This window comes from Leguminivora glycinivorella, chromosome 20 (assembly GCF_023078275.1).
Source record: "Leguminivora glycinivorella isolate SPB_JAAS2020 chromosome 20, LegGlyc_1.1, whole genome shotgun sequence".
In the NCBI taxonomy this organism is placed as follows: Eukaryota; Metazoa; Arthropoda; class Insecta; order Lepidoptera; family Tortricidae; genus Leguminivora; species Leguminivora glycinivorella.
The window spans coordinates 3,856,713-3,871,553 of record NC_062990.1 but is presented as its reverse complement, the minus strand read 5'-3'; the positions used below and the strand labels follow the sequence as shown (position 1 = coordinate 3,871,553).

General features: G+C 35.8%; 1 protein-coding gene across 9 annotated transcripts in view; it reads left to right on the top strand.

Moving 5' to 3' along the window:
• LOC125237071 (irregular chiasm C-roughest protein-like) overlaps positions 1 to 772 on the top strand; it is a 159,751-nt gene extending 158,979 nt beyond the window's left edge. For 5 of the 9 annotated variants that reach the window (XM_048144015.1, XM_048144014.1, XM_048144016.1 and 2 more), the window contains exon 21: positions 407 to 771. In XM_048144015.1, the coding sequence (XP_047999972.1) occupies positions 407 to 444 (38 nt within the window). In that variant the 3' untranslated portion in view covers positions 445 to 771. Of the gene's footprint in view, positions 1 to 406 lie in introns of all 9 variants that reach the window. The other 4 variants (XM_048144018.1, XM_048144020.1, XM_048144022.1 and 1 more) reach the window with 3 other exon arrangements.
• Positions 773 to 14,841: the final 14,069 nt, after the last annotated feature.

Sequence of the window (14,841 nt, the reverse complement as noted above, 5' to 3'; positions counted from 1 at the left end):
CCTTAGAGTTTTAACAAGCTATATTGGCAGTGATTTTGACATACTCGCTGTTGCAAAATGTTATTTCAAGCGTCGATCTTCGATGATATTTATATTTATTATCAAAATGGATTTTGAACTTATATTATGTTGCAAATGAGGCTGATGATTGTGTTACAAAGAGTTCGAAAATCAAAAATGAAAAAAAAATGGTTCCGGGTCTCTCAAGGTTAAACAATGACGGGGATCAAAATTGTTGCTAATTTAGCTCTGTAAAGTGGTAAACTCTGAAATAAATATTGATTCTAGTTGACAATACCAGTATTGATACTTGTTAGGATGTTAGTATTTTTAGTGTAATTCTTATATCCTCGCTATCATCTCATTTGATTCAAAAATAAAATTTTAATTGTTTTTTTTTTTTCAGGTAATGGCAACCAACCGGCGCAGGGTACACACGTATAGCAAACGCATAAAACACGTCTAGTGTAAAAACAATTATGTGAACTATTCAGTGACTCAAAATGTGGCTTTTTGTACCTCACCTTCGAGAAGGTGAAAGTACCAGTGTACAGCGAGCTGCAAAAGTGCAATGCGAATCAAATGAATATATTAATAATTTCTCCCTTCAATTTTGCAACTCAACTGTACTTATAAAACGTCTCAATCGGTGACTCTTTGTAAGCGTATCGTAGCTAGCTTCCTGGGGGGTTACTATGACGTACTAAAGACGTTCAGTTTAGGTTAAGAGAAAGGGACACAGCTATAGCAGTTACATAGCTCCGTCCCTCTCTCTCAACCTAAACTGAACGGCTTTAGCACGTCATGTTAACCCCCCTGTAGTGGCGCGACAGAGCCAGACTGCGTTTCGAATGCCACCTACCGTCAACGATTGTCACTTCGGCTAGGTTGGCAATGGTCGACTCCTCAAAAGATGGGCCATTTTTTTCAAAGTTGTCCACTCCACTTTTTTTTTGGATCTTGAATTTTTATGTGGTTTCCACTTAGAATCGCGAGCTCTTTCAATCATTATAGGAGAAAAAAAAGTGTCCCAAGGTTTTTTCCCATTCCGTTACCATTTTTTTTTATACATTTTGTATGGCGGTAACGGAATGGAAGATCTGAAAAATGTATGGAAATCTTGGGACATTTTTTTTCTCCTATCAAGATCGAAAGACCTCGCGATTCTGAGTATGAATCGCGTAAAAAATACCTATGTTACTAAAAAGTGGGGTGGACAACTTTGAAAAAAAAATGGCCCTTCTATTATTGACAAGTGGCATCTATTGGGACACCAGCGATTCGGGGACGAGGACCTTTTGAGGAGAGTGTGCCGTGCATAATAATATATTATACATTGTAAATGTGTTCCTATAATAGATTTTTAATGTATGACTGAATGTAAATAATGATAGATTTATAAGAGTAAAATGTACTTCAAAGTGAAAGTAGGATTAAATTTTATTATTCCTATTTTGATGCAGCTCTAAAAAATGAAATGAAATTTTATTGTTCTGAATATTTCATTGTTCAATGTATAAGAACAATTAAATATATTTGTAGTTGAAGTTTCTGATATATTATTCAATTGTTTCTTTTTTTTTTTTATAAATATGGAGCATGCGAATTAAATGTATTTAGATTTTCTTTGTGCCGTATTGTAGATAAAATATTTTTCAATGTTTTAAACATTTTGCATTTGTAATTTAAAAGCTTGTAAATATAGTTAAAATAGATTATCAAAATATGTACAGATTTAAAGTAGATTTCCAAAACATACATACCACCAATTTTAATCATAAACATGGCCGAAAATCATTAAAAAGATTTGTAATGAATATTGTATTATAAATAATGCTGTTGCTCAAATAAATAAATCGTTGTACGATTCCAATTATATTCCATTATTATTATATTTATAAAATGTATTATTGTATAATAATTTTAGAAATAAAACAGACTGAGAATGTTTCAAAATTTTTTGATATGAAACTTCTTGAAATTTAAATTGAATATTTTATCAGCTGGCCTATAGATATTGTAATTAAGTAGATAAATCAATTTATAGGGAAATAAATGATGAAACGATTAAAGGAAGTTCATCCCTTCTGTGATAAAAAAATAGTGTTTGATAGGTTTCAAAACGACTCGACTATTAAATTTGTTTATTTTAGAATCATTCGAAATATACATTAAAATAATATCTACTGATGTGCTGGAAAGTTTCCAAAAAAATTGTGATTATCCCATAGAAAAAAAGAAAAATTCTCATATATATTTTGTATGGGAATCAGAATTCTTCATTAAAAATAAAAAAATTTTTCCTATATTCTGAAATTTCCTAAAACATTTGCAATATTTTGGAAATTTTCCGCAACGCTCCCATGTGTTACTTGTTTTAGATTCCAGACATTTGTTTTTATTGTAATAAAAAACGAAAATATTTTTAAAAAAATAATGCATGCCAGTGTTTTGTTATTGCATGCGAAATTGATTTGCCATTATTTCCATATATTGAAAATAAACTTCTAACTGAAAAAAAAACGGTTTTTATTTTACCCCGAAAGTATCTTATCCTTAAAAGTATTTAGCTTGCAAGTTTTGACCCTAATATACAATTATAAACATTGCAAGTTAAATGAAGACTAAAGTCATAAACAAAAAAAAAAATATTGTGACCTACACTCTGTTTTTAAATGTAATTAAAACAAATAATTTGTACATTTTCGGGTACTTAGTCACCTACATTTATTGGTTACCCAATCAAATACAAAACCAAGAGGAACTGTCACTGAGAGACCTGGCTGTTTCGAAATTCTCTTCTTTTATTCGTTTTCTTGTTAACCCCCGCCGCAAAAACGAAGGAGTGTTATAAGTTTGACGTGTCTGTCTGTCTGTCTGTGTGTGTGTTTAGGCAGACGCCTGTGATGAACCGATTTAGATTTAGTTGTTTTTTGTTTGGAAATTTGGGAGTGTTCTTAGCCATGTTTCATGAAAATCGGTCCACTATGTCGGGGTTTCTTTCAAAATTAGAATTTTGCAGTTAGGGTCAAATCCGCATTCAAATGGTGAAGATTTTTCTCGGTCAATAAAAGATTTTTTTGAGAGAATTACTGATAAAAATATTATAATATTTGATAAAATAATAAAAATAATTGAAATTAATATTATAATTATAATTATTTATATTAATAATAAATTAAACTTTTTTATTGGAAGTCAAATATACTAAATATATTATATAAATAGTTAATTTCCTCATCAATAAATAGAAATATAAAGAAATAATCATACTACATCTACAAAATGTCAATATCAAGCAGCGGCTTCAAATCCATTCATCCATTTTCTTCTTTTATTTGATCGTGTAATCTTTCAATTTACCCTCAATTTGATTAAGGAGCCTTTTGATGATAGATTAAAGATACAGACTACAAATGATTCTTACATTCTAGATTGCTCTAAAAGTCAAGTAGCAGTATAAAGAAAGAGTACTAAAGTATTTACTTCAACTATTTTTTACCTCGTAGCTACAACTGGCTCGTTTTCTTCCATTAATACTGAGTTTTAAATTATTTTCCTGGATGCAAGGAAAACCGTAATGGTTCAAGCGATAATGACCATTCCGTGGATGGCGTAAGAACTTCGACTTATTGTGTATTGGTAGACTAGACCACAGTTAAAGTATAATCAGTATATTGCCTGCTATGCCGTCACACGGGTTCGAATCCCGGTAAGGGCATTTTTTGTGTGATGAGCAAATGTTATCAATGCCGATAAAGTTCGTATATATATAGTTGTCTGAGTACCTGCAACACAAGGCTTCTTTTACTATCAACCAATAAGATGGAATATTTATTTACAAAAAATTCATAAACTCACAAGTTAATCGGTTTGATAACTTTGTCCCTTTCTATGAACCAGTTTCATGAATAAACGGGGCTTGAATAGTGAACGTTTATGAATACAACGTAGTGTACAACGTGTAGGTTCATCCTACATTGCTGATTCTGGTCTCTCAATATCCATGTTATAAAATATAAACTGACTTTTTGATTATTTTTATAATAACTAGCAAAACAACCAATATATTTTAATTCATTAATAACTAAAGTACCTAAATAAAACTAAGCAAAAGAATAGCTACGGTTAGTAATGTTAGTATAGTCAAACTTTGTAAAATATACTTATCATAACGTTAAAATTCAGATAGGAAATCTTTCTTAGGTACTTACTTATTTGTCTTCTTAAAAAGAAAAATGTTTCTTGGAGTTCATTTACTTTGTAATTAAATTTATGTTAAACAGATCAATCAGAATTCAGAACTTAAGACATTTCTTGTTTTCAACTCAGCGGCGATACTTATATAATTGTTACATTGTCATTACTTTCTGAGTAAGAGAGTACATTTGTAACTCTGACACGTATCTGACACCTATGGCGAAAGACGATACAGAGGCGGCTGTCTCAGGCCTTAAGATACCTATATTATTAAAACCGAAATAAATTACACATATGAAAGAAAAAGTGACCAAGTCCTCTGGTGCCTGAGGCTGGAATCGAACCAGCGTACTTTCCAATCGCGGGAAATGCCTTTTTATCCGCTCGGCCACCCAGGTCACAGCTGTCGAGGTCGAAATTATCTCTCATATGAGTAATCTATACAAGGACTCGTAGCGCCCTCTGTCCATCCCTAGGGCAGAACGGTATGGTTCTTGCCCCCCATGTGAACCAAACTCAGGTTGGTTTCGACACAGCTCGAGAGATGGCGCTGCTAAATCAATTCTAATGAACACAAGTTAAATTATAATTATTTCGACCTCGACAGCTGTGACCTGGGTGGCCGAGCGGATAAAGAGGCATTTCCCGCGATTGGAAAGTACGCTGGTTCGATTCCAGCCTCAGGCACCAGAGGACTTGGTCACTTTTTCTTTCATATGTGTAATTTATTTCGGTTTTAATTTATATACATAGTAGTGTGACTACTTTAAGACAGCACAAGTTGAAATATTTTCAATAGATTATAATTTAACTTGTGTTCATTAGAATACCTATATTATGTTCTTAGATAACTACACGAATCCAAAAAGAGTGATGTAACTAACTATAATAAGTATAGTTAAGTCAAGATACTGTCTACTTTCATTGCGCCACACAAGAACATCGGGGTAAAAACAAGAAAATGTGTTTTTGATGACCACCACAAACGATTGCGATAATTATACAAACTGCCCCAATCCAAAGCGCCGTAACCGCCCTTTTAATCCTATACACTTATATCCTTTAAAACCCCATTCGATTGCACCATTTGAAGAAGAACGCAGTAACAACATATGGATTTCTTAGTCACTTATGACCTTTTTGATGTTGACGAACTACTAGGGTATTATATATCTTGCTTACTAAGCTCCAGCAAATGCGTACTTAAGAAAAACCAGTATACTTTGAGCTCTCAATACAAAGAGTTACTTTAGGCGCAGGGGTCATAGTTTATATTGGTTATTACGAAAGCTGCATTCAGAAGTCAGGTTTGTTTGTCAGGTTAATACATTTTAAAATGGGCGATTAAGGTTTGCAATCTATTGGAGGTTGTGGCTAAGCTATTTTTTATACAGAGTAACTATAACTAAAGATGTATATTGTTATCTTTAACTGCTGTTGCGATATACCTACTGTTCTTACTTACTTTGTTGGCGAGATGACCCATGAGCCACTTTACGTGCTCCAGAGCGACATCCACGCCAGCCCTCGCTGACGACGAGTTCACAGAGATCAGATGCTGTAGCCGAATGGAATTTCTGCGACGCGAAACGAAAACGAAACGCCGCGAAAGGTAGTCTGGCTCTGTCACGCCAATACGCAAGAGCGATAGAGATAGATATCTATGAGCTTTCCGTTTCGTGAGCGTTTGTGCCATTCGGCTAGGTACCCTGCCTCCACTCTATCCGCACAACGATATTGGATGGCCAGCAGGACGGCCCAAATAGGCCCTCTTGGCTGCCAGAAAATGAAAATGAAAAAAAAAATGAAAATGAAAATGAAATATTTATTTTTCAAGTAGGCATATTACAATGCGCATATGAACGTCAGATCCTCATCAATCCCTGTGAGAGTGTTTTAGAAGAGGTTTTTTTGAAAACAGGAATACAACTAGGTAAATCCATCCTGTTAGAGGGTTGATTATCTTTCAGATCGTATTATATTTTTTTTAACCCCCGACGCAAAAACGACGGGGTGTTATAAGCTTGACGTGTCTGTCTGTGTGTCTGTCTGTTTGTCTGTCTGTCTGTGTGTGTCTGTTTGTGGCATCGTAGCTCCCGAACGGATGAACCGATTTATATATTTTTTTATTTTTTTGTCTGAAAGCTGAATTAGTCGGGAGTGTTCTTAGCCATGTTTCATGAAAATCGGTCCACTATGTCGCGGTCGGGGGTTTTTTCAAAATTTTAATTTTGTGGTTATTATAATTATATTTAATCTTAGAACAGAATGGATTTACCCAGGTTTGAAGTTAAGCGACACAACTATAAAGACATATAAGGGGGCGTGTTTGATATACATACGTATATCCAATGGAGTGTCAGCCGGCCGACTGCCGGCCGATTACGTCAATCAAATTTCAAATTTAGAATAAAATCAAATTTCAATGACACAAAAATCAGTCTGACAATCGAGGAGTATAGATAAATACATATTTATATATATTTATACACGCAATAAAATAAACAATTATCAATTGATAGATTTTTGGAAACCTTCTAAGACGATTATACAAGTTTGTTCTTACTTATCTAGCTTGATAGTAGAATCAGTATAAAACTCACCAAGGAAACAACCATAATTACTTTCAAACCTCATGAGCTAAAATTACATATTAACCAATAAAATATACGCTTACCAACTCTTCTACTATAAAAAGGAGCTTTATAATCTTCTAATAAAATCTATAATTATATTCATCGAATAATGATATACCTACACAGTTGCTATGAGCAGTTGTAACCACAGAGTAGAACAGATTGCCAGAGGTACGGATACGTAAAGTGAAAAGTTCCAAAAAGATTTTAAATCTTTCATTTTGGGTCACGAAATACTTATATTTCGGTCCCTATACATAAATTTATCATATTTCCGAAATTTTATGAAATATCAGACACAGTGTAGATATAGTTTGCTGAACTACCGTTAAGACGAGATTAACTTGTATATTTATATGAATAATCTGACAAAGCGGCTTTATATGTAGTAATCGACAAAGCGAGACGTTTTCCCTTGCATATTCACAAATATTGAATAGTTTACTTTACATACCTACTTAGATGATTAGCAATTTAGCAGTTTCAACTGTGCGTTTGCCAAAAACTTCTTGCCTTGCACAGTTAAATGTTAATGAACTATATATTCTGTGGTATTCCCTAATTCTGCCAAAACTACCTTTTTAAGGAGTATACACATGCTCCCATCTTAAAAGTAGGCATTAGGGGTGCGTATCGATCGATACAACTTTTTTTGATATATTTTTAGTCGTTATAACGATCATTTGATATAATTATTGAATAATATAACAACAAATAATATACTAACAAATTGTATAATTCTTATTTAATATAATGATCATTTCGATCGAATAACATTTATTATAACATACTTTGAGTATAATGCTTATTTCCGATAATAAATTAATTGTATATCACAAATTCTTTCTAAAGCACAGATAGAATTAAAAAAAAATGCACAATAAATTAGATCCGTCATTTACCAGAAAAGTAGGTTAGGTTAGGTTAGAACTGTGACCCTTAAACATATGTACTACTATCAGAAAAGTAGGTTAGGTTAGGTTAGAACTGTGATCTCTTCAAAAAAGAATAAAATTAATTCATGAAATGTTTTATATTGTTTGCTAATTATATTATACTAGTCGTATATCAATAGATAGTTATACCATTATTATTATTATTAATAGCCTACATGGTGTCCCACTGCTGGGCAAAGGCCTCCCCCATGGATCTCCATCCGTCACGGTCTTGAGCAATCTCCGGCCAGTCACTAAGATATGCGTCCAGGTCATCCCGCCATCTCCGCCTAGGTCTGCCAGATCCTCGCCCGTCTTGCGGCACCCAGACCGTGGCAATTTTTGCCCACCTCTGTGGGTGCATGCGACAGACATGGCCGGCCCAGTCCCATTTCAACTTGGCAGTCTTAACTCCAACATCAGTAATGCCTGTTTTGGAGCGCAGCGTAGAGTTACGGATTCTGTCAATCCGTTTTACTCCTAGCATACTGCGCTCCATGGCTCTTTGGCAAACCTTCAATTTGGTCTTTTGCGCCTCGGTAAGTGACCACGTTTGAGCACCATAGGTTAGGACAGGCAGGATGCACATGTCGACGAGTCTCCGTTTTAAGGTCAGAGGAAGGTCGCCCTTCATCAGTTCCTTCATAGACCAATAGCTCCTCCACGCGTTTTGGATCCGTCTTTCGACTTCTTTGTCCTGTCTATGGCTGAAGGAAACTAATTGGCCCAGGTACAGATACTCGTCGACATATTTTATTGCCTGCCCATCTACCTCGACCCTATATTTTGTGCTGTTGGTCATTATTTGAGTCTTGGTCCTGTTCATTGTAAGACCAACTTGAAGGCTTGCTGAGCTCAGATCTTGAAGCATTACTTGGAGCTCTCGGGCTGATGAGGAAAACAAGACAATGTCATCGGCAAACCGGAGATTTGTAAGTCTTCGGTCGCCAACGACAATGCCGACAATGCCGAGTTATACCATATAACGATTATTATAAATAAGTGTTATACGAAATATTGATTATACAAAATAAAAGTAGATATTTTGTTGTTATACCAAATTTTGATTATGTCAAATGAGTGATTATAACCTTTAAATATATACCAAATGTTGTTATACGAGTATCATATGTTACTATACCAAAAAAAGTTATAGGTACCAATCATTACACACCCGGCACTAGAAGCCCATGAGCTATGAAGTGCTTACCACTAGAAAATTCCTCTTCTTGAATCCATACTCTCTCATGAACCAGCATGAAGAGAAGCGCTGGTGGCCTAGCGGTAAAAGCGTACGCGGAGGTTGCGGGCTCGAACCCCGGCTCATACCAATGAGTGAAGGAAAACATTGTGAGGAAACCGGACTAATTTTAATAAGGTCTTCGGGTTGGATGGCCAGATAGCAGTCGCTTCCGTAAAAAACTAGTGCCTACGCTAAATCTTGGGAATAGTTGTCAAAGCAGACCCCAGGCCATGATCCGTGGCAAATGCCGGGAACACGCAGCCAAATCTTGGGAATAGTTGTCAAAGCGGACTCCGGGCGATTAGCCGTAGCGAATGCCGGGATAATGTAAGGAGAATGATATCTCTGTTCATCTATTAACTCAGTGGTAACCGCAAATATTCTTGAGGTTTGAAGAGTTCAATTGCTTACTTATTAATACTCGTATGGCTGTAACTTGATAGGACATTCCTATTGATCATTTGTATGAAATGGAATGTTGGTTAGATGCTGAACGCGTTTCCCCTGGTTGACTGTGATATTAGTTGCTAAGTCGTGTAATAAGTATAATAATATAATGTGAAATTCTTTGCAACTATAATAGAAAATATGGAAATTTTATTAAATAAATTGATTATGATTATACATTAGTACAGATAGTGGACAAAAAAACTTAAACTATAACTTATATAAAAATAAATAAACCTAAAAACTACCCTCCAGGCCCTGGCCCCTCGGCAGGGTGCCCATCACGCAAGCAAAATAATGTTACTTATAATATATATTAGGGTGTTGCCTGTTTTACCGAATTTAAAATGTTCTATAATTATATCACACCCATTTTTTTCAGAATTTTTCGTTAAATTTTTGGGATCCATACCACACATTGAAAATTTTGATTCCTTATACAAGATGTTATTTTTTTTTATCGAGGTTAAGTTTCCGTAGAAGACATTTTCCACTTTTCAATTTATTCTAAGCGTAGCATTGCTTGCAGACGTTTTTCAAAAGATAAAATAGTATTTTATGCAATAGGCGTTTAAAGGAGGTCAAAAAAGACGAGTGGCATGGGTAACAATTTGAGGCGAAGCCGAAAATTGTTATTAAACGCCACGAGTATTTTTTGACTCAGTTAAACACCGTTGCATACAATACTTTTTCTACGACCATGCACTTAGTTTTTCATTGTTTTCTTGAATAATTTTCGTGAAATTCACACTGTTTCCTGTATTTTGACGCAAAGGTTTGCACTGTCAGCTCAGCTGCCCAAAGCCTTCCCGCGCACGCGCGCAGTATCGTTATAACAATGCGTTGCCATGGTTACAGAGCCAAACAATTCGTTTTCAGTTTTTTCGATACTGCGCGCATGCGCTGAAAGCCGTCGGACGCTGGCTTTGGGAATAGACTTTTATGTAGGGTTTTAAAGATGTATGCACGACCCTGTAAATGACGAATAACAGTTCGGGAGTAGAAAAATATAATATTGTCTTTATAGCATTTTTTGTCTTTAGTAACTATTTAATCCTGAAATAAAACTATGGAAACGGATTGTATCGCCTATAATGAATTCAACGAATGCTGTAAAGGGTTCGAAACATCGGGACGAATTCTAAATTCATTATACGAGATAAAATTTTACCTTTTTAATTTTCGTCGAGCCCCCGATATTTTGACGCAGTTGCATGCATCACAGAAAACTGACGAAGGATCAAGGTGTGCGTCGAAATATCGGGAGCTCGACAAAAATCAAAAAGGTAATCACGGTCTATAATATCCCGGTCAATATTAAGTTTAATATCCTAATTGACTAAAATTAATGTACTTATATTAAGGGACAGGAAAATACATAAATAAAGGACAGGTAGAAAACTGTCCGTTTTATGAGATAAAGAATGTCTTATATTGAAAACCGCAGTAGCAACTGTAGTTTTACTCTTTATTATTTGTGGCTCCTTGCAGACTCAGTCGTGTGTGGGGAGTGCTAGAAAAGTCACAGCTTAAATGTAATACAGTCACTTGGAACGATTACTGCTATATCTTATCTTATCTGCGTAACGGAGGCTGCAAATATCTGATTCGATCTTATTCTGTGTCTTTGAAGAGTTTGAAGTCACATACTCGTTGTCTATCAGCAACATCGGCATCGAATCGCATTTTACATATCAGAGCATTTCTTTTTTTTTTGCCAATAAAAAATTTTTGATTGTTTTAGGGAATTTTAGGTCAATTGTACTCAGAATCACGAGTACTTTCAATCTCACTGGGAGACAAAAAGTGTCCCAGAATTTCCATACATTTTTGTTACTTTCCTTTTTTGTTACCCCATACAACATGTACGGAAAATGGTAACAAAATAAGAAAAAATCGTATGGGACCATTTTTTTAACTACTAGGATTGAAAAAGCTAGTAATTCTGAGTAGAAATAGCATATTTTATTCAAAAATATTACATAAAAGTGGAAAAAAAAAAGAAATGCTCATCACATTAAAAAATAAAGTAATACAAATGGTGAACTTAAATGCCTTAAGTCATTCTCTACCAGTCAACCACTCGGGCAAACAGAAACAAATTTAATTTAATTTTATGCAAGAAATCGCTCCTTAGTATGAAGACTTTTACGCATCGGAAAACTGAAAGCACGCGTACGCGAATTTTTATACTAACGAGCGATTTCTCATACATAAAATGTTGCTCGATGCTAATAGATGTGAGATTCACCTTGAGTCCCAGAAACATTTGTTTTTTTTTTAAAAACGCTCAGCATCACGCATGTGACACCCCTTGAGTTGCAGGCGTCCATATGTTGCGGTAACTGCTTTCCATCAGGCGGGCCGTATACCTGTTTGCCACCGACGTGGTGTAAAAAAATAAGCGTTTTTTCATTCACAGACCTAGCTGTAATAGTCTATGTCAACCGCAAGCCGAGTGCAACGCTCTCTTAAGACCCTCAGTGTATCCTCAACTTTATTGTCACCGTCGAATATCGACACTTCTACAAACTTTCAGTTTTGCCCATCAATCTATTGAGCATTTTCAACCTTATTACCACTACCTTAAGCATTGTTTTTGATGGTCGGTTATAGCCATGATAAGAGATTATGAAGGTTATACTTGACTATAGTGTGTTTCTACTTTATAAGGAGAAAATTTTAGTGTTTTGCTAGTTGTTTTGAACGTCTTAAATGCAAGCGTTTTTATTTGACGTTCATAAGCGCATTGTAATATGCTTACATGGAAAACAAATATTTCATTTCATTTCATTTCATTTCAAGCGAACGTCTTCAATTGTTAGTGTATTTACTATGTCAGTAGGTATTAATACAATAACTAGGACCGACCCCAAAACTATGAAGTATTTTTCTACATCCATATGATAAGTTTCTAATGGGTCGGCAACGCGCATGTGTGACCCCCTGAGTTGCAGGCGTATATAGGTTACGGTGACCGCTTTCCATCAGGCGGACCGTATACCTGTTTGCCACCGACGTGGTATAAAAAAAAGCTCTTTATGTAATATGCTTAGAAGGCTGAGAATTATTAAGAAATCTGTATCTGCTTAGTGTATCATAATTATTAATTAACGATTAGGTACATACTGTATACCGCCGATATCGAAAACAGCTTTAACGATTTTGCTGATTTGTTATGTGGGTTTTCTGGGGTGAAAAATCGATCTAGCTTTGTTTTAAGTCTCAGAAAACGGAATTTTCGAGTTTTCATGCGTTAATAGATATCCGAGCAAAGCTTGGTCGCCCACTTACTTAAAAATTGCAACACACGACCTTTCGGCTCGTTTCGTAAAACAACACTCGTTTTAATTGTACTCACATAAATAACTATCAAAAAATTACTATACTAAACCGTGTTGTTTTTGTTTTCCGTTAAATTCGACACGTAGCTAGGTTCATTAACAGGAACCATCCTGTATATCACTTTTAAATTCGTTAAAAAATTATTCATCATTTTCATACATAATAAATTAATTTGTTAGTGTGCGAACATTCAAGTTAGTGTCAAGTGACTGACGGCACATGTCAAAACAAATAACATTAGGAATTGGTAAAAGGCTGTCACACACGTGTTCAGTAATTATCTTTATTTTTTTTTCATAACTCGATAACCGTAAGAGTTCAGACGCTTGTTTCTTAGAGAAATTAATTGTATTTGATCTAAAGAACCTTCCCTTAAAGTTAACGGACTTCAATAAAAACAGGGTGTATAACACGAACTCTCCTTAGTTGGCTCAGAACAAGCAAGTCTGAGCTACTAAGTCTAGGCTACTGAATATAGCTCCGAGCCAGTCTCAAAGGAGTTATGGAGATAATTAAATTCATTTGAACACAGACGAAACGTAGCGCAGTGTGAATTTATATTAATAGTGGGGTGATAATTCTATTATTTATGTGAAAGAGAAACATATATCCATACTTATTTTTAATATTTTAAATGAAAAACTATACAGGGTGATTCATGAGTCGTGAGCAGGAGTGAACAGGGTACTGGGGAGGGCCACGCTGAGCAACTTTCATAATGGGGCAACACTGAATTGTGATTACTTTTCTTAACTATGACTTAATTGATAAGTACTTAATTGATAGCTAATTATCAATTACGTTCTAATTATGACTTAATTGATGATTAACTATCAATTAAGTCATAGTTAAGAAAAAAATATCACAATTTAGTGTTGCCCCATTATAAAAGTTGCTCAGTGTGACCCTCCCCAGTACCCTGTTCACTCCTGCTCACGACTCATGAATCACCCTGTATATCTGTTTGTCCTATGTGTCTGTTTGTTTGTCCGTCTACTCCGTCTTTCATGGCAAAACGGAGTGACGAATTAACGTGACTTTTCGGTTCGGAATACAAATTAAAGTAAACTAAATTGATAAGTGATAAGTCTTCCATTCTCCTCTATCTTTCGTCATCTCAACACTCACATCTTTCTTCCTCATATCCTCTTTCACACAATCCATCCAGCGTTGTTTGGGTTTACCCCTCCTCTCCATCCATCAACCTTCATCTCCAACATTCTTTTGCCTATATGACATTCATCCCTCCTCATTACATGACCGAACCACGCCAACCTGCCACTCCTCATCTTTTCCGTTATAGGCGCAACTTTCAAACTTCCCCTAATATACTCATTCCTGATCCGATCCATTCTGGTCACTCCACACATCCATCTCAACATTCTCATTTCCGCTACGTGCACTCTCCTTTCATCCTCCACCTTTGTTGCCCAGCATTCAGATCCATACAATACAACAGGCCTCACAATCGTCTTGTAGATTTTCCCCTTAAGTTTAAGGGGCATCCGTCGATCGCATGTTGTCCCTGAGACCTGTCGCCATTTCATCCATCCCGCATTTATTCTATTTTTCACGTCACGGTCGATGCTTCCGTCATTTTGGAATAATGACCCAAGGTACCGGAAGTCGGAGCAGACTGGTAGGTATACACCATCTAAGGCAATAGGGGAAAAACTGGATAGACCACCGAAATCGCAGAACATATGTTCAGTTTTGGTTCTACTGATTTTCAGTCCCACACTTTCCAGTCTTTCTTGCCATTTTCCCAGTCTGCTCTGGACCTCAAGTGCATTTTCCCCAACAAGAACAATGTCATCGGCGAACAGCATACACCAGGGTGCTTCCTCCTGTATGTCCGATGTCAGAGCATCCATAACCAGGAGGAACAAATAAGGACTTAAAGCCGACCCCTGGTGTAGACCTACCGCCACATTGAACTTGTCGGTGACTCCAGCTTCAGACCTGACGTGAGTACTAGCTCTATCATACATCGCCTGAACAAGCCGCACATACTTCTCTGGCACTCCCTTCTCTC